Raw genomic sequence first — 21060 nt, forward strand, 5'->3', positions numbered from 1 at the left:
GGGGTTTGGGAGAGGGGGCTGGGAATCCCCTGAAATTATTTTCTAGGAAGAGGATCTTTTGCCGGATTTTTGTGTTTATGATCCAAAAACAGGTTAAGAAACCCATCTGTTCCAGCTGTGCTCTGGTCTTTTGAAACCAAAGAGTGGTGGAAGGAATTTGGTCCTGGGAGTCAGGTGGAATTGGGTTTGAATTGTCTCCAACAGATTTTTAGCTATGTGGCCTGGACATGACCAGACAGGCTATGAAACGTTTCTGAACCCCCATTTTCTCAAATGTAAAACAAGGTTAAGGATGCCTATTTTAAGGTTGTAGGGTAGATGAAAAAGAGAAATGATAAATGTTAGTTTTCTTTTTTCTCTCTTTCATCTCATGAATAAAATGAAAGCAACTATCTGTTCTATCTTACTCATTGCCAGACCTTCCTGAGCACCCATCATGCATTGCACACTGTAGGCACTCAAATGTTGGTTGAATGGCTGGCTGGATGGGTGGAGTGAGTGCCTTGGTGCAGTGCCCAGATGAAATCTCTCAGCCTGCTTCCTCAAAGCACTTTTTTTTCTAAGAGAGATCTTGGTGCTACAATTGGTTTTACTAAGACCACCCTGTCAGGACAGTTAGCCCCATGTCCCATCCAAAATCTTCCTGGATACTATGGCAGAAGTACACCTGTGTGTCTGGTGCTGAAAATTTTCATCTCTGCTGGGCCTTTGTCTGTAAGAGGTCTGGGCAAACTACAGCCAGTAGGCCAAATCTGGGCAGTTGTCTATTCTTGCAAACAAAGTTTTATTGGAACATAGCGACGCTCAATGATTTACGAATCCTCAATGACTGCTTTTGTTCCATGGCAGACTTGAGTTGTTAGGACAGAAGCCATATGGACTGCAAAGCCTGTAATATTGGGTTGGGCAAAAAGTTTGTTTAGTTTTTTCCATTAAATAAAAGACACATTTTTCATTTTCACCAATACCTTTATTGATTTGGATATTTTGAGTATATCTCCTGCATGGTATAACATTGATTATTCTCAATTAATATCTGGATTTGATCGCTATAAACTTCAATTGGTCTACCCAACTGTGGAGAATTGTCCAGTGAGAAATCTCTAGCATGAAACTTCGCAAACCACTTTTGACATGTTCCATCAGTCACTGCACCCCCTCCATATACTACACAAAAATTTTTTTGTGTGTTTCAGTTGCATTTTTACCTGTCTTGAAATAATAAAGCATAATATGAAAAAAAAGTTGGATATTTTCTTCCACCTTCAATATTAAAATGGCCACACAAAAATTCACCAATTTTGATAAATTTTTTAAAGTGCATGTTGATATGATAGCTGTCACAGTACAATCTAACGGTTGTTTCAAATGAAGTTAAAGACAACTAAGCGCTACTAGAGTCATCTTATGGAAAAAACCAAGCAAACTTTTTGGCCAACCCAGTATTTATTATCTGCCTCTTTGTGGAAAAAGTTTGCCAACCCTGGATATATATTATCCATACTTCTTACTGTAACTGCAGGATTATTTTTAAGATGCCCTTTTTATGGATTGAAAAGCTAAGACCAATAGAGTTAGCCATCATGACTGAGATTGCACAACTTATAAATGGTTACGGTTTGAATCCAGGACTGTGTGATTCTGCAGCTCCTTTTTTCCCCCACTAAATACTGATACTTTTCAACTCAGCCAATACCTGGATGAACCCAATACATCTTCCAGTCCTGCCTGGTGACCATGACTGGCATGGAGAGCAACTCAGTGAGGTACCCTGGATTCGTGGTACAACCTGGCAGTCCTGGCATTTGTCCACAACCTGGCTCAGGTCTGCAGTATAAACCGTGTGAGTGTATAAATAAATAGGTGAGAGAGTGGAGTGAGGATTTCGAGGACTAACAGTGCAGATGGCAGTAACACGAGTGTGCACCTGTTTATGTGCAGACATAACACTGCTTCCCAAGGGTTAGCACACTTGCCATTTCCAGGGCGTTCTTGCTGCTGCTGAACATGGCTTCTGTTCTTGTTGGATGGTCTAATGAGTAATATGTAATACTCCTGCGTTTTCAGCACATGGCCACTCAACAGAGGCTTTCCCTGCTCCTGGCTATGAGACTACAGGAGGTTTGGACCTCCACACTTGCCCGCTGGTACTGGGCCCACATTGACAGGTGCGACTCTGAATTTGAGATGGAAGTTCTCTCACAGTGAATTAGCCCAGGTGGAAATTTGTTTCAAGTGTTTACAGATGAAGTTCTGTGGTTCTTCTGTTAATACTCCATCTGCCCACTATTCCTACTTCTCACTCCATTTTCCCTTCCAGTTAATTTTTCCAAGCTTATAAACTGATTATGATCAAATAAAAGAAACAACGCTGGAAAAATCAGTTATTCCTGCTTTAATTGACTGCAGCATAGCGTTTGCCTTGTAATTGTTACAAGCCGATGATGATAGCTGCCCAACTGGAAGTAACACAGTTGAGTAATTCATCTGTCAAAGGAGGTAGCTAATAAAAAAATGGCGTTAGTGTTAATCAGTTGTCATAGAACAGTGGACGTTGTAACAGCCAGTTAGGGAGGGGAGAGGTGAGAAGGATTAGGAAGGTGAATGCTCTTTGTGATAGAGCCTGTTTTGTCCTCTCTTTGTGACCAGTATTAGGGAGTGTCTGTGACTCTCACTTCATCTCTTGTGAGCTGCTGACAGAGGAGTCCATAGAGAAACGGCAGAGCTGCAGGGTGGACGGGAAGGACGCAGAGCTATAATTAACTTCTGTTTCATTGTGTTCTACAGCGGTGACCCTTATTTCCCCGAAGACGAAATCCTGTAGTCTTACCCTGTGGCTTTCGTGCTCTCTAAAGTCGATGACTCTTTCAGTTTATGGTGAAAATATAAGACAGACAACAATGGGGCTGCTCTGGTTTCAATGGGGATGGAAGAACCCTGCAGAATTAAGTAACATTTCATTTGTTGTGCCAGTGTAACTCCATGGGGAAATAATGGGGTGATTAAAATTCTTGGTCTGTTGTTTAATTATTTAGAGTGAATACTTCCAACAGATATGTTTCTCTTCATAGTCCTTTCAGTTTATTGCTCACGTTTTAGTGTCCAGTTACTTTCTTTAAGCTTTAAAATATCCAAATAGCTCTCTACGTATTTTGTTTGTTTCTTCCATGACTCCAGTTACATCTCCTTGGTCAAAGCTATTGATGATTCATTTGTATTTCTGTCTTGAAAATATGTTTATTAAGAATCCATCCAAAGATTCATATATACTGTTACTGGAGACTGAAGAAAACATTTTAAAAATTATAAATGATTATTGAGCACATTGACTTGGGGAGAAATGGACAAGTAAATAGAATATCAGTTTATACTGATGAGGCAAGGTAGTGGTGGAGATGCCGTCACCTCCTAAGGGAGGGAGAGGAATGAGCAAGACATAGAAATCCATGTAAACGGCGCTCCCTGGAGTTGTATATCCCGGGTGGGTGGGTACAAGCAGTCCTGTTCATCTGGGAAAGAGAAGGGCATGTTCGTGAACCGGTGAGGTTCCCATCCTGTGATCACTGGTGCACTGAAACAGTCGTTTGGGAGCCCTTGTGTTTGCTGATCCTGGAGCCATGCTAAGAAGGCAGGCTGCTGCTACACTGTCATTTCAGCACAACTTTTTTTTGTGTGTGTGCCATGTCTTTTTTTTTTTAAAGCTCATGTGCATTTTTATAATTGGTTATAGTTTGTGTGGGTGTGGGGGGGAGCAGCACTTGGGGGGGAGGGTGTGCATAAGGCTTCTATCACTTGACTGCCAACTTTGCTGAGCTCACATGTTGTCCTTATTTATGTGTTTGCCAGGGAGAAATGCCTGCTGCCTCTCCAGTTGGCCTTGGAATCCAAGAATATGAAGCTGGCCCAACATGCCTTGGCAGGGATACAGGTATGGCTCTCACTGACTGCGTTGGCAGGGGCGGGGAAGTTGCAATAGAAGTTGACAGGCCACTTTGGCATGGGAAGAGCAAATAGTTAATATTTTAAATGCGAGCTGTTTAAAGACACACAATTTCAGTCGAACTAGGTAATAACCACAGAGGATAATAAGATTTTTAAAAATATTTATCAGCATTTCTCTGTGCACAGCATTATCTTGTTGAGCATTTGTCCTCACACGGTGATTCATTGGAACCCAACTAAGCCTACACAGAAATGAAATATTGTATGTGATGTCCAGCTTCCGGGAGAATAAAGAATTTCAAGAGAGATGCCTCAAGCTCCATACCAACTCCAATCTTCTATACACTCAACATCTATGGTTCAGTGTCATGAAAATTGATGGTACACCTGAAAGATTTTTTGTTTTCTACTCTACAGTTAGGTTGGCAAATGGATCAGTGTGTTTTGCTTCCAGAGCAAGATTGGGGAGAAAAAAAGAAATCTGTCCTAATAAGAAAAGTCAGGTTGCTTGAACACATTTCCTTCTCTGAGCATTTGTTCATTTGTGTTTTACACATTACATAATAGATCTGATCCCAGCAGTGCAAAGGAGATGACTATGTAAATGCATTGACTTTTTTAAGTGGTTTGGTTTCTAAGTGACAAGCGCTGTGCAGTTCAAGCCTGCGGCGGTTTTTTCAGCAGGGCCGTGGACTCACAGCAGCGTTGTAGGATGTCTTTTCACATCAGTGTTCACGATTTCATTGTAAGCCTGCTAGGTTCAGAGAGGTCCCTAATACCTTTTGAGTTAACACATTTGAAAAAGTAAGAGAAGTAGGACTCTTTTTTCCCCCCACTGGATTGGAATTTGATAGTGTTTTATATGCAAGAGCATTAGAAATTTTTCAATTATTGTCCATAATGTTATTAAAACCCTTTGCTTGTCTGCAAGATAATTGGGCCAACCATAAAAATGAATGGGAAGTTGTTTTGAGCTGCCACTGATTCTCTTTTTCTCTAGCGTGGTATAGATTTTGCATTTAGTTCCTTTTTTTTAACCCTCCGACACTCTAAGTTAAAGTACTGAGACTTCAAGGGCTTGCTTCATTATGATAACATCCATGACCTGGAGGACAATGAGCTTTCTCTTCCCATTTCTTGTTACCTCCCATTAACTTCAGAAGCTTTTTTTTTTTTTAGGGCTTCCCAGTCTTTATTGCCGTAATTATTAAGAGGTTTGTCTATTAACTTTAACTCTGAGCCGCCCTGCATGCGCTAGATGATAGTGAGAAAGCTCTTTGGAGAGAATATAGGCAAAATGCCAGCAAGTCCTGAGAGGGAGGTTTGCCTTACTTGTCCTGATCTGCAGCGGTGTTCAACTAAAAGAGGGAGTCATTACTCTGGATGAATCAGAATCCAAAAGTTCTTCACAGCTGTGACTGTGCACTGCATTGGCCAAGGTCAGATTGAACAGAGATTCATAGGAAGGCGTTCACTGGGTCTCACAGATCCAGCTGTCCAGGACAGACTGAGGGGAGAAGAGCTTAATTTCAGCCCTCATGAATGGGAATTAGGAGTTACTGGGTAAGGCAATGCATCATGTGCCATGACTTACAACTAAGCTAATTTGATCTGAGAATGTGATTAAAGCTATGAATTACTATTTGTTTGATTTTAGGCAATAAACACATTTAATTACTTTACGTAACCAGAATCCTAGAGGTGGGCAGTTATACGTTTGGTGCTGTAGCTCAGTTGTGCCACCAAAGACCCCATTCCTTTCTTATTATTTCTCTCTGCCATCTTTTAATTTGTTTATCATTTTATTTTGTTTTCTTAAAGATTTTATTTGTTTATTATTTTTAGACAGAGGGGAAGGGAGGGAGAGAAACAATTGTGTGCGGTTGTATCTCTTGCAGCCCCCTGACTGGGGACCTGGCCCACAACCCAGGCATGTGCCCTGACTGGGAATCAAACCAGCAACCCTTTGGTTTGCAGGCCAGCACTCAATCCACAGAGCCACACCAGCCTGGGTATTTTTTTTAATCATTTTAAAAAAGACTTGATTATTTTAGAGCAGTTTTAGGTTTATAATAAAATTGAGAGGAAGGTGCAGAGATTTCCCACATACCTCTGCCCCCGCACATGCACAGCCTCCTCGTCATCAACATCACTCACCAGAATGGTACATGGTGTTTCTCTCCCCTCCCCCTCCCTTCCCTCCTCTCCTCCTCTCCTCTAATCAAGGAGGAGCACATTGACATGTCATACTCACCTACAGCCCAAAGTTTACCTCAGGGCACACTACTCTTTAATGTCAGACCGCCCTTGAAGTATTACATTCACTCTGGAGGCCACATGCTGAGCAGGAGAGCATCTGTGAAACTGTGTCAGTGAAAGTGCCCAAGGAGGTTTAAGATGGAGAAGAAAAGACTTGGGCGGACTTCATAGCTGACTTCAAATATTTTAGAAGCTTAATCCATGTGGCTCGAGGGAAGGATGAGGGAGCAGAAGTTGTAGGCAGGCAGGTTGGGTACAATCTTAAGAATTTTATGAAAAGCAGGAGTGGTCCTGAAAGAGGAAAGGGCTGTCCTGTGAGGTGTAATGACTCATGGGAAACCTGATGAAAGTGAATATCATCATCATCTTCTTTTTTAAAAATTTTATCTACTTATTTTTAGAGAGAAGGCAAGGGAGGGAGAAAGAGAGGGACAGAAACATCGATGTGAGAGAGAAATATTGATTGGTTTCCTCTCATACACAACCTGACCAAGGACCAGGCCGCAACCCAGGCATGCGCCCTGACTGGGAATCGAACCGGCAACCTTTCATTTTGTGAAACAACGCCCAATCAACTAAGCCACACCAGTCAAGGCGTGACTGTCTTCTCGGATAGGTTTTTGTAAGATTCATTTGTTAATGAAAATACATTAAGAATTGTGGATTCATGAAAAATTCCTGGGTAAATGACAGTTCACAGTAGTAAGTAAAAAAGTAAACATCTGAGAAAAGGAACTTGTCTACAAGACTTCTCCTTTCCTGTGACGGAGCTCCATTCAAGAAGAGTGTGCGTGAGCATGACTGTTGTGAGGGGTGGGTTCACCTTGCCACATTCGTCCTCCACGTCCATCACCCAAATAACCTTTATGCCTACCACTTAGAATTTCTCTTGTTAAAATTTATAATGAATTAGCTAATACCAGGAAAAAGACTTTGCCAACAAAAACCATTTACCAAAGGTCTGACGTGTGTTTTTTTTCTCTTTTCAATGGCACATAGCAGGAGTTCTTCCCTAATGGCCTCCAGCTACATGTCTCCTAAGAAAAATTATCCTCAGTACATACTAAGATACAACAGAATCAGGCAGCAGGGAAAGGCCTATCTGTGATCACTGCCTTGTGCCTCTTTACAGAAGCTTCTGTCAGAAGAGAGGTTTGTATCCATGGAAACGGACTCTGACGAGAAGCAGCTGCTCAATCAGATCCTGAATGCTGTGAAAGTGACGCCGTCCCTCAACGAAGACCTGCAGGTGGAAGTGATGAAGGTCAGTTTGACGTGGCTACCAGTTTGCGTCATTAGCATAGGAACAAAGTCTGGCTCCCCGCCCCACAGCTGTCATTGTTTTCTGGAAAATGCCTATGCCTAGTGGTCATGCTAGTTCATCTTTTGTTATTATCCTTGCTTGTGGTCCCCCAGAGTAACGTTGGTTATTGAACAGAAAGGACAGCTAAGTAAAAAGACACTATTTCAGTACATCTGTAAGATTTTTGGCCCAATCATGCATATCAAATATTGGAAAAAGTATTGATTGCTTTTTGAGAGAATGTATGTGGGTAGTCCTAGCTTGGGATAGAGCTGATCATTCTGGGTATTCTGCCTGCGTGTGTGTGTTAAAACAAAGCAAAGAGCTAATGATATTTCAACATACACTAAGGTTTTAGAATAGTCGGTTTAGGGGACTATTCTAAGGGGACTAAGTCTTTAGGGGACTTAGGAAGACTGTAATTGGGGACCATATCAGAATCACATCTTTTTTTTCCCCCTGCTCAAATTATGTGACCCTGACCTCCCACATTCGAGTTGCTGCTCCCCTTTCAGGGATGGCATCTCTCCGTCCCCTTTCCCTTTTCCCTCCCTTGAGAATCACCATGGTTGGGAGCCTCTTACTCTGACTCTGAAGTGTCATATCCTGTGAGTGAAGAATGAACTGGGCAGAAAAGGATGGAAAGCCTACTCAGAACAGCACCTGGGTCAGAGTAACAGCGCTAGGATCAGCAGGCTGGCTTTTACTAATGCCATATGCTCATTTTCTACCTGGAGGAAGGTTAAGAACAGCTGATGTTGCCCTGACCATTGTGGCTCAGTTGGTTGGATCATAGTCCCAGTTGCAGATTCAATTCCCAGTCAGGGCACATATCTAGGTTGCAGGTTCCATTCCCCGCATCGGGGCATGTACAAGAAGGCAGCCAATGGATGCTTCTCTCTCACATCGCTGTTTCTCTCTCCCCATCTCTAAAAAGCAATGAAAAAAAAATGTCCTCACGTGAGGATAAAAAAAAAAGTACAGCTGGTGTCATAAAATGGTGGATTTCTTCCTGGAAGCGCACTGAAGGACTTTTGTCTTGGATAAGAGACTTCCCTTCTCTGGGTTTCAGTGTCTCCATTCAAGAAAGAGAAGATTGATTTCAGTCATGACATTATCTTTATGTCCTGGGACCACGCTGAGCCTGTTGGTGAGCAGTGTAGGGTAGGGATTAATGAAGAGCTCAGACTCTGAAGCCAACCCATCTAGGTTTGAATCCTTATTCATTTCCTAGCAGACTCATTTCCTTGGACAGATTCCTTAACCTTTCTGGCTTGATCTTCTTATCTGTAAAATGGGGGTAGTAGCATCTACCCAATAGGATTGTTGTGAGGATTAAATAAGGTGGTATTTGTAAAGAACTCAGCACCCTATTTGGTACAAAGCAGGTGCTTTCAAAATGTTATATATTACCCAGTACTCTTCCTACTTCTGCAACTGCAACCCCTGTTGCCGAGTCAGAACCTCAGGGGTGGGACTAGGACGATTCCTATACACGGTAAACATCAAGCCTCCCTGAACGGGCAGATCTTGAAGATCTCATTTGCCTTTAACTCTCTTTGATTCTGGAATATACAGGTTTGCTCTGTCCTTTGGCATATGTTTTTAGCAGTAGTATAATTATAGGAACCAAAGAATAACCACCTCTAGACTTGTTCTACTTCCCCACTACCTCCTGGCCACTATTGCGAGAGAGGCAAGCCCAGCTCCCATGTTAATTGTGTTTGCAGCTTCCAGGTCTAGTCTGCTGAGTCCTTCTGCTAGTAAGTCTCCAAATAATGGGGGGGGGGGGTGAGCTCTGGTGTCATACTGAGAGGCACACCTTCCAGATTTCCTATTATTCGGGAAATTCCCCCAGGCATACGACTATTTGTAGGATACAGGAATTTATATTAAAAATTAAAATGAGAAAAGAGAAAGTACCTGTTTTTCTAGGAGCTGTGGAGAAGCAGGATATTTAATGGTCATGTCAACAGTAACACCTGTTTTGAAAACATATACTCGCTTTAAAAAATAACAGCCCAGCAGTCCCTTCTGCTAGCTTTGCTGAAGACAGTAGTTGACACATGTTAACTCTACTGGAAATCTTGAAAAGCCATCTTAATAGGCTTTTTAATGACAGCATACTAGACCATGGTACTTGTGGTTAATGTCTACAAAGAAATCAGACATTGTCAGAAAGAAAAACAACAATCTGGGCTGCCATTCTTTACAATTAGATTTCCAAAATGCTTAAAAATATAAGGGCTTTTTTGGCATGCTATTGTTTTTAACTAGTTCAACGTTGGAATTGGAAAAAATATTTTTTTATTTAAGTATAGTTGGTGTACAATAACAACTATATTAGTTATCTTAGTTTCAGGTGTACAAGATAGTGATTAGACATTTTTATACCTTACAATGTGATCTCCCCACAAATTCTAGTTCTCATCTGTCACCGTGCAAACTTATCACAATATTATTGATTATATTCCCTTTCATGTTTTTCACCCATTCCCCTCTGTTCTGGCAACCATCATTTTGGTCTCTATTTCTATTTCTGTTTTTGTTTTGTTCCTTTTTTTTTAAGATTCCATGTAAGAGTGAAATCATACAGTATTTGTCTTTCTCTGTCTGACTGACTTTATCTAGCATAATATGCTTTTGGTCAATCCATGTTGTCGCAATGGCAAGATTTCGTGTTTTTTGTTGCTGAGTAATATTCCATTGTGTGTGTGTGTGTGTGTGTGTGTGTGTGTGTGTGTGAGAGAAACACATCTTTATCCATTCATCTGTTGATAGGCACCAAGGCTGCTTACATATCTTGGCTACTATAAATAATGCTGCAGTGTACATAGGGGTGAATATATCTTTTCAAATTAGTGTTTTCCTTATCTTTGGATAAATACTCAGAAGTGGAATTGCTGGGTCATATAGTACATCTATTTTTAGATTTTTGAGGAATATTCATGCTGTTTTCCATACTGGCTGCACCAATTTGCAGTCCTGTGAATAGTGCACAAGGTCAATTCACAACAAATCTAGCCTTAAGCTGATTTTTTTTTGTACGATACCTTTATTTTAGGTAAACATTTTTAGCCAAGAGCTAGAAAATTAATGCTGAGATACCTGGACTTTAGAGTGATATGAGTATTAGCATCAAATGAAACTGTGGAGGTGGTGGTCTGGTTGTGATTGCCTGCAAGTGAGTGCTCCATGATCTTTCCAATTTCGGAGATTTAGATTACTTGGTTGGGTAAGAAGATATATCCAGAGTAGAGCATTTTTGGCTTAAAAATGATAAGTTACACCCTCTGTCTCTACAGGAGGCATTTCCATAGTTACTATAGTCCTCTGCAGAAGTGTGCACTCCTTTGCCTTGCAATTCTGTAATACTTTTAATGACCTAGGTAAAAACTCTTTAAGTAGGTACTTGTTCTGCTAATATCGTTACCACATTAAAATGTTTTTGTCACTTGTTCTCCAAAAAATTATATTTAAAAAAGAATTGCATAAGTCCTCTGAGGAAAGACTGGATTCCCATTACATATGAAGGGTATATTAATTTATTCTTGGTGCTTCTACATAACTCATTCTCATGATACATTATTGAGACTAGATATTTCCTGTAAAAATCCTCCACTCATTTTAAATAAATATTTTGGAGGAAAAGTAATTCCCCCTTATCCATGGTTTCACTTTCTGCGGTTTCAGTACCCACAGTCAACCACAGTCCAAAAATATTAAATGGAAAAATTCCAGAAATAAAAAATTCATTAAGTTTCAAATTGGGTGCTACTCTCAGTAGCATGATGACATCTCAGAACATCCCACTGTCTCTTCTGGGATGTGAATCATCCCTTTGTCCAGTAAATTCACTCGGTATACGTGGCCTGCCCATCACTTAAGTAGCCATCTCAGTTAACTGATGGACTGTCGTGGTATCACATGCTTGTGTTCAGTATCCCTTATTTTATTTAATAATGGCCCAAAGCACAAGAGTAGTGATGCTGGCAATTCATATATGCCAAAGAAGCCAGTAAGTGCCTCCTTTAAGTGAAAAGGTATGTATGCACAGGAAAGAAAACAATTATATATAGGGTGTGGTACTACTGGCAGTTTCAGGTCTCCCCTGGGGGTCTTGGAACATAGCCCATGCAGATAAAGGGAGACTACAGTGTAGAAATTCTTTTAAAATGAGACATAATAAGCATTTTCAAATGTTGCTCTGAGTATACTACTCAGGAGAGAGAGCCACACTGTGTATGTCTTGTGTATGTCTGTTTAACCACAGCATTGTACACTTTTATAACAAATCCTAGGTGCTATTTTTTTTTAAAAAAAAAAAAGCTCTATCATGCATTTTACTCATCTATTGTTATCTACTCATGTTTATAAACATGAGAAATTGAACCATGTCCCACTCTCAAGAGTGCATAGCAATTGTATTAAATTCCTGGGGAGAAAATAATATGGTTTCCTCTTTTAGAGGTTTCCATAAGATTAAACAGAAGCTAACTAATAATGAAACCCAAGATTCTGACGGTGGTGTTTTCATTTAGAACGAAGGCCCTGGGCTTTCAATGGTAGGGTTAAAAAAATCAAAGATGCTTGCTTCTGACAAATTTAATGGGAATGAAATTAGATCACTTAGACTAGGCACGGTTCTCCATGGTTTTACTATCCAACATGAGGGGAGAGAGGGCAACCCTGATTTATTAAAATAGCCATGGAATCCCAATAAATATTTTATAGCTTGAGCAAATAAAGTGTCAAAATTGTAGGTTCCTCTGAAGATAGATTACCTTTGAAATGAATTAGTAGACAGCAGGGAGCTACTTAATAGTTAGGTTAAATACTTGTCTGCTTTGGTAATATCTTCCCATGGTGTGTGCCATTTTCAGGAATGCCAGGCAGACTTAACAGACGTCAGGTACATGACGAATGATGTCTCCAACTAGAGCGACTGGGACTTTTCCCCCCTTCTTTCTGATGGGTAACCTTCAGTGAGGTTATTAATTAATACAGCTATCTGAGTCTTCAAAGACTACGGGGAATAAAGGCTGGCCTTCTGCCTCTGTCAGGGTGTCAGAGATGAGAGCACTCTATCCGGGAAGGGCAGGCCAGCTTTGTAGATAAGGCAGGATATGATACTGGATACTGAGAAAGCATTTGATGTGTGTTCTTTATCGGACATCTTATTTTATGCACATCTTTGGGTAATAGAAATGTGTATCAGTGGAGGGCTTTACAGTTTTCAAAGGAGAAATGACAGGAGCTGATTATTTAACATTTATTATGCATCAGACACTCTGGTAAGTAGTTGACTTTCATACTTAGATCGCACACCTACTTAAATGGTGGGGCCAGTATTTGAACTGTAATTCAGCCTGGAGCCAAACCTGTATTATTAAACAGTGGGTTATGTTGCCTTCTAAGTCTGTGAAAGACAATTTAAAGACGACTGAACAGAAAATTTAAGTCACAGTCTAACAAGGAGCAGAGCTGGAAGTGGTTTGAAGTCCTGTGTGTTTTCTATACTCTCCCATGACATTGTATTTCTTTGTTAGTTTATTTACATAGATTCAAATATGAAGAAAGACTCAGAGTCATTTTCCTACCAAATTAGCTGTTAGCTCTGAGTGTGTGTGTGTGTGTGTGTGTGTGTGTGAGAGAGAGAGAGAGAGAGAGAGAGAGAGAGAGAGAGAGCAATATTAAAAGTTGGGGGAAGGGAAAATCATTTACTGTTGAAATATTTTATATTTCATAACAAAAGCCAACCGAATGTCTATAAAAAATACAAAAGTGAATGACTCACAGGAAAAGGGCTTACCGTGTGCAGAGCTGGTAGACCCAAGCAAGCTTCAGGATATTCATTTAGAACTCTGGGCATACAGTGGAGACGAGAGTGTGCTGTTAAATTATGTACCAGTATTGCAGCCCATGCCTTGATCTGGGAGTCAGAAATAGGCCAAATGGAAGGACTGTTTCTAAATCCCTTCTCAACAGTATTTTAATGGCAGAGTCTCATATTTTGGCCACTGATTAATGAATGATCATTAGCAAAGTTTGAGGGTGAAATGGCTAAATTGTCTTGCGTTCTCATAAGATGGAATCCCAGCTTAGTCTAAAGCTACCGAGACATGTTAAAGATTTGCAGCAATCTTTAGTATTAAGGAAAAATCCAGTGTTTGAAAAATGTTTAATTTCATATGTACAGTTGTTGGAGGTTGATCTGCCATGATTACAAACATACTATTTCAGCAGATAATGCAGGAAGTATCTAAAATATGCGATTCCATTAAGAAAATGGTTCTCATAGAGCCCTCCCTCTTGTCGCTGTGAAGACTGAAGATAGTTTTTTTTTCACTTCGTATACACACTGATAAAACTTTTACTGTTTTGTTCCAAGCTGCATTATCCTTTGGTGTGACTCTATTAGATAATAAAAATATATGAAAAAGTGAGAAGAAAACAATAAAAACTTAAAAGTATGATTTTCCTTTAAATTATTTATACATTACTTTGAAATGAAGATATTTTCACATTATCTATTAATACCTTTTTTTAATAGACCACCATTTCCAAGTGCCATACCACTTGAACACATTTGAGAACAACTCTGCTAAATGTTTTAAAACTTTTTCCCGTGGTTTCTGTTAAGCATGTATAGATGTAGAGGCCTTCAACATTTACTGTGAATGTTTTAGAGTTCTTAGTAGAGCAGGGAGAGCCCCCAATTTATTCAACCGTTTAATCCACAAATATCTATTGCGATGGCCTCTTTGGGGGAACCACATTATAATCTCTCCAACGAGTTAGTCCTAAACTCTTGATTCAGGCTTGGCTACAAAATTTCTTTAGGTAGTAAGTGAAAACCAATTACATGCTGTTAGTACTGTTTATGCCTTTGGTGCCTGGCACAGCATCTGGCATATGGCTTAATAATTGCTTGCTAATTCCGTTATTGACTAATGGAGAGGAGAGGAAAACATGCGATAGTTTTCAGTGGCCCAACAGGGTAAATGGCAAACAAAAGAAACTCAAGTTTTGATCATAGGTAAAAATCTGCATGAATTCAAAACTGAGAAAGACCAACATGGTTTGGACTTTAGAACTGAAGCAACCTTATACATCATCAGATCCTTCTTTTTACAGGAAAATGGAAGTTGGAATGGTTCGGTTATTTGGCGGGACTTACACAGTTGTTGGTAGCAGAATTGCTTTTTCAACTATTTAAATGTCTCTGGAAAGGCTTTGTGGCAAAGCTAGGAGTTTATCTGGTCTTTGGAAGTGTAGTCTTGGATAGGTGGAGAAGAAAACAGTCTAGATGTGTATTTGAGTTAACTGCAAGGTCAAAGTGAGTAATATGGTTTGTGAAAAATAATGAAACCTAATGAGAGAGTAGAAATGTCTTATAGGAGATAGGAATTCATTGAGGAAACTTTTAAGTGGCCAAGTGTGCCTACAACAGTGGCCGAGTGATATGGTGGAGCTGTCCTAAGAAACAATCACTGGACTCTATCATTTTAAAGTTTCTTTTTCCTTTTTCTTCTTTTTAAAGTATCTGGTAGCAGAGTGGTAAAAGCACAGCTTCTGGAGCTAGAATGCTTGCTGACTGTAGGGAAGTTACTTAATTTAGCTGTGCCTCAATTGTCTGATCTGTAAAATGTGAATAATAATGATGCATACCTCTTAGCATTGTAGGGATTTTTATATGAGTTAATATAGTAGAAGTGCTTACAACAATGGTCCGTGTTAACTCTTGTTTTTGTTACGGTTATTAGAAAAGAATATATGTAGCATAATAATAAAAGGGATATTTTTGGCTTCAAAATAAGAACCAGAATATTAGAAATACCATTGCTTTATGAGTTTCTTCATCTTATCTTTGTATTCCCCTATTGCCTCCCTCTGTACAGCCCATAACAGGGTTATTTTCTTTTATAGTAATAGAAGAGTATGTATTTCACCATTTTTCTAATTTCTAAAAAAGGACCTCATCGTATTTACTACTGTTGAATTGTAGCTTAAAGGAAGCTTGAGAATTATTATATATCAGTTATCCACCCAGATTTCCTAACCATTAGTCGTGATTCCACAGCCTACAGAAAACCCCCCTTATTTTTCTGTGCCAGGAAGTTTCTGTTCCATCCTACTAAGCTGAATTAATATTCAAATACTCTAGAAGAGCTTTTTAATTATTGAATGTTTAACATATAGAGAATCAGGTTGGCTTTAGCTCTTTCAAAACTTGATCTTGAGGGCTTGATAGGTCATGTCTATAAGCACTGACTATAAAATCATCAAAAGCTTCATGTATATATGAGTAGAGACTGTCTGAGATAAGGTGACCATTCTGGGGAAGGTCTGAGGGAGGGAAAGAGAAAGGAGGAGTAAAAGAGTTACCTGAGACATATTTGTGACATTTTCTTCTTAAAAATTCAGCTATGAGATTAGGTCAATATAAATTTGTTACATATTAAACTAGAAAAGATCATTAATTGAACTTCTAAGTTTGTTTTCTTTTAGACTTTATTTTCATTGGTTTGTTCGGTGAATATATTTTTATTACCAACCATATATAAAACTGTGTAGAATTAAAAGCAAAATGTTCAAAGACAAGGGTTTATAATCTAATAGAAAGAGACAAAGATGTACACATTTACCATAATTCAAGGTAATTGTATAATAATTCCATAGTTCAAAGATGCGCACATGTACCATACTTCAAGGCAGCAGAAGGAGTTTAATGAGAAAATTCTGAAGGAGAAACCATGTTCACTGGGGCAGATCAGCATTTCAAGGAGGGGATACTATTTGAGTTGGACTTTGAAAGGTGTGTGGAATTCAGATAATTATGTTGAGAGGGAAAGCATTCTTGGCAGAGAAGGAAAGTGTTGGAAATGGAGGAGCTTGGGGTGTAAACTGGGATTCGTGATGGACAGCGAGCAGTGTCCTGGAGGGGAGGGGGAAGCCGATGCGAGAGGCCCTTCAGAATAAGCAGGAAAGTGGCATGTCCAGAGCTGGGTGTTAGACAGTGAGGTGGGAAGAAGAGGGGAGGGTTTTGCAGGACGGCATGGACATCATCAGCACCAAGTCACAGGCCCTGGTGAAATGTCTTATTGTAAGGGCCCGAGCGAGAGATCCCGAGGACGTAAATCAGGTTGGTGGTGATGGGAAGGGTCCCTTGCAGCTGAGGGCAGAGAAGTGCAGCTGACTGCGCCAAGCTGCTTTGCAGAGAGAGCAGGAGCCCTGGTGACTGGCAGTGACGTGGGTAGGCTCAGGGAAAGGGAAGAGCCACGATTACAGGACTTGGAGCTAGAGTTTCTGACTGAATCATGGGTTTCAAAAGGCCAGCTTAGGAGAGAGAGTGTGTGAGTTCATAGGGTCAAATATTAAAGAGATGTAATATTTTAAAAGAATAATGCAAAGAAATACAACAGTTTAACATTATGGGCTTTCCAAAGTAGAAAAAATTAATCATAAATCCCATCAACATGACTTTTTTTGTATATTCATTCTAATCATATTTTATATAGTCATTTCTAATCATATCCATTCATGTGTTTACAGTTATATCATTGTGTACATATTATTTTTTGCTTTTCACTTATCTTTAGAGTATAAGCTTTTCTCACATGGCTATATGTATTTCTTTAAGTATAATTTTAATGGTTGCATGATGAAGGATTAGATAAGGAAGAAGCTTTAGTTATTTATGATGTTATAGACATGGCAAAGTTCTTGTGATTTTCATGAAATTGTATATATTTGTGATATTTAGAAACTGAAATTAAGGACTGAAACTTGGGGGAAACTTAGAAATACATTCGTGAGACCTCTAGTCAGAAATAACTTTAGAGGGAAGAATAAGAAAGGTTGATTTGTTCAAGTGAATAGCTCAGTTCATTATAATTTAATATCTATATATTTTTTTCTACAGATACTACTGGTACAGTGTATCCTGGAATTAGGTGCTAAGGGCACATCTGATGAGTCAATGAATGTCAGACTTATTGCTAGTGGCAACTAATAAAGGCCAGAAGACAACCTGAGACATGGCCATAAACCAATGAGTAATTTGAAATGTTTTCCAAACTTGGTACTCAGGAACTCTAGCAAAATCTCCTATTGACTAAGACTATCCCTCAGAAGAGCTGTTTGCCAGAATTTGGGCAATTTGAGCCAGATGAAATGATTTTCCTAACTACTTGTTACCACAGCCTAAGGTAAATCCGTTTAAGTGATGAGTGATGGAAGTTTCAGGCAGTACCATAATTTGGCGTATTGTTTTTGGATCTAAATAAAGATTGGGGCTGTAGCTTAACCACCTGCTGCTACCATTAGCCCAAGATCTCTGGAGCTCAGTGAGGGACGAGTGGTCCCTTGCAGGTCCCCCCGCCCCCTCGGCCACCCGGAGGCCTGGGTTGTAGCTCTGGGGCTTCTGGAAGCAGAGTAATGTTGCAGAGATTCTCAGCTACATCTGCAAGGCTTGGGGGGGATATAAAACGACCTGAAACAGTAGTTCTCAACAGAGGACCACTTTGTCTCCCCAAGGACACTTGGCAATCTTGCAGACATTTTTGGTTGTCCCTGCTGGGGGAAGGGCTGCCACTGCCATCTAGAGGGTGGAGGCTGGAGATGCTGCTAAGCATCCTAGGATGCATGGGATCGTCCCCCACGGAAAGAATTATTTGACCCAAAGTGTCTGTCTGTAATGTTGAGGCAGAGGGAGTTTGATGGAAACCATGCTTATCTTGGGCTTCTGCATTTTAAAAATAGATGATAAGAAAATGTTCTTTGGAACTGTAGGTGTGTGCCTCCCCGCCCCTACTCTAAAAATATACGTTCTGCCATTCTGCAGAAGATGGAGCCTGCTTTGTTGCTTGTTTGTGGACTGGGAGGGAAGGAAACTGTCTCTATTTCATGGCCCAGGTACACTTTGAGCCGCTGTCTCTGTAAGGCTGCACGTGCAAAAGTTGGCCATGCCTGGCACCTAAGAGAAAGGCTTGTCACTGCATTTTTGTCCTGGTTTCTGCTGAATTTGACAAAGTAAAAAAAGAACCAGAATTTTTCTAAAGAGAAGGAATTATGCAATTACTTTTCATTTAATGAAGTTTCCAGCCAATATACATGAGAGACCAGAAGGAAATATGCATTAAGTAACGAAGCTAAACTTCCAACCAGAACTACAGCTGGGGTTTGAAATGTGCCTGGCATTAAGGATGACAAGAGACTCTGCTCTTCTCTTTGCAAGGAAAGACAAGGCCTTCTGTGGGCTGTACTCTAATTTTTAGATACTTTTCTGAGCTCTAGTAGATGATTTTATTTGGTTTGACTTATAAATAACATCTGATATTTAGAAAAATGGAACTACAATCACCTCAGGAGCACTCATCTATAAATTAAGATAATTTTAATCTTTTAAAAAAGAGGAAAAAAATCCCTTATTCCTTCACTGTGCCCCCATATCCTCGATGTGTCTTTGGTAGGTTGACTCTCCCAAATCAACTTGCTTCTTGATGGAACCCTTGTCCTCTTTCCTAAGTTTAATTTACTAATTACATGTGTTACAAAGTATTAAATTTAGACCTCCAGGAAAAGATAAAAAACTGCATGACAACTAGTATACTATGTGCTGGACCCTGACAAGCTTTCCCAGAGCACAGGTTGCTTTATCAATTATAATGCTCATAACAACTTATTATAATCCCATATTTTATGACTATCTTCAAAACCATGTTAGCCCTGCAAGATCAGGGATCGGGGTCTTTTGTGTTCACTATATGCCCAACTCCTAGTGCCAGATCTGACCCCTGGTAACACCTCTAGTAAATATCTGTTGCATAAATAAATGGGAGCCTGAGTAATGCAGCACACAGATAGAGATACAAAGTGGACACGCAGTTGCTGTCCAATAAGTTCAAGAATCACCTCTTTACTCCCTGGGAAAGGTCCTGTTAAGGACTCATTTGGAACTTTGGCATAAATGAAATATTTGAAACATGTTAAGCAAGTTACCATTTACTATGTTAAGTGGCAAAGATAGGTTCTCAGCAGAGCATAGAAGATGTCCAGCAGAGAGAACGTTCCATAAGTCTCATGGGAGATGCCTTGTGGTTAGTGGAGGTGGTTTTCTTGCTGTCCAGACTGAGGTCCCACCAGATGGCTGGACGTCCTGAAAGGAGGCTTACCAAATCCTGATTGCTCTTACCAGGTCATCTGAAAACATCAGTACATGGTTGCAAAAATGGCCTTTAGCCAATCAGATCACCTAGATTTGACATTCAGGTTCCCAGGGCAATTTTCTTCAACCGTGCTGTCTTATCACGTTGTCTACACATTTTACAACAATAACTACGTACATAGGTGCACAGTCCCACTGACGACCGACACTCCCTGAAGCGGATTAGTCGTGTGGACAGTGGGTAGGAGGGATGGAGCCTGGGCCAGGACTCGCCAGGCTTCCCAGGGCCAGCAAGGCGCTGTAAACATGGTGGGCATCAAAAAGTCAGACCTAACTAGAATACTGAGGAGCTTATGAATCTAAAGGGATGGAGAGGGCACACAAATTTAAGTATTATGTCTACACAACTCCAAGTAAATGCTGTAGAAAAAGGCTTTTACATTTTCTGTCCATTCTGTGATTGTCACATCTGTAGCGGTAATATCGGTATTATGCATTTTGAACAAGGGATATCATTGTTCTTCAAAATATGTCACTTTATTAATATGTAATATAAAGCGTTGTGAAGCACATGGGATGGAGGAGGTAGGAGAGATTTTAGCCAGGCTGACCGGAACATCAGAGTGAGTGAGGAGAACAGTGGTAGGAGGAATCCCAGGTGTCAAATGCAGTGGCCATTGCCTTCTGCTCAGGCAATTCCTTGCATCCCTTTGCCAGATGCATCCCAGTCAGTCCATTTACACAGGAATGACTGGAATCTGTATTCAACTTCATCGACACCTTACAAAGTGTCTGCTTTATCACTTCGATTTCCAATTTGCCTCAGTACAATTAGTTTTAGTTGAGATTTGTTGGCCTGACCAGCCCGAAGATAATGCATGCAAAACACTTAACGTAGGGCATTTAAATTGATGTGCAATAAGGTTTCAACCTGCTTTTTAGCTTTACTCATATGTCATCTCATGGCAAAGTCTCTCTTCTCCAGTCATGTGTCTTCTAACCTTCAAAGTTATTACATACAGTAGTCCCCACCACCACTGGTATGTGGGAAATACATCCCAAAATCCCTGGTGGATGCCTGGAACCTTGGATAGTACCAAATCCTGTATATATACTATGGGTTGTTTTTTTTTCCTATACATAAAAACGTTTTCACTGAGATGAAGCAGTGTATGGCTTTTCTCTGGCATGGCTGAATTGCCAGATTTCTTTTCACTTGTACCAACTCTTAAAATAAATCAGCTTCATTTTCTCCTTTCCAGTCTCATTTTTTTTAATCCAGGTTTCTTGTACACATTTTAAATTGTGCGGTTGCTTCTTACACATAGTAGCTCTTCGATTATTGGGGGTTTTTTAGTGATTTTTGTAGGCTTTGTAATGATTTTTC

General features: G+C 40.0%; 2 protein-coding genes across 2 annotated transcripts in view; one reads left to right on the top strand and one right to left on the bottom strand.

The window, feature by feature from the left end:
- ARFGEF3 (ARFGEF family member 3) overlaps positions 1 to 21060 on the top strand; it is a 160253-nt gene that overhangs the window by 36271 nt on the left and 102922 nt on the right. The window contains exons 3-4 of the mRNA XM_054570026.1: positions 3847 to 3928; positions 7334 to 7465. Of these exons, the coding sequence (XP_054426001.1) occupies positions 3847 to 3928; positions 7334 to 7465 (214 nt within the window). The remainder of the gene's footprint in view (positions 1 to 3846; positions 3929 to 7333; positions 7466 to 21060) is intronic.
- On the bottom strand, positions 14760 to 16210 carry PBOV1 (prostate and breast cancer overexpressed 1). Its single transcript, XM_054570110.1, is given in 6 exon segments — positions 14760 to 14821; positions 14824 to 14876; positions 14953 to 15098; positions 15100 to 15123; positions 15125 to 15177; positions 16153 to 16210. Coding segments are annotated over 6 exon segments (396 nt in total).

The sequence above is a fragment of the Pteronotus mesoamericanus genome, unplaced genomic scaffold, assembly GCF_021234165.1.
Source record: "Pteronotus mesoamericanus isolate MK-2021 breed Mesoamerican mustached bat unplaced genomic scaffold, CSHL_Meso_final contig_20, whole genome shotgun sequence".
NCBI classification, from domain to species: domain Eukaryota; kingdom Metazoa; phylum Chordata; class Mammalia; order Chiroptera; family Mormoopidae; genus Pteronotus; species Pteronotus mesoamericanus.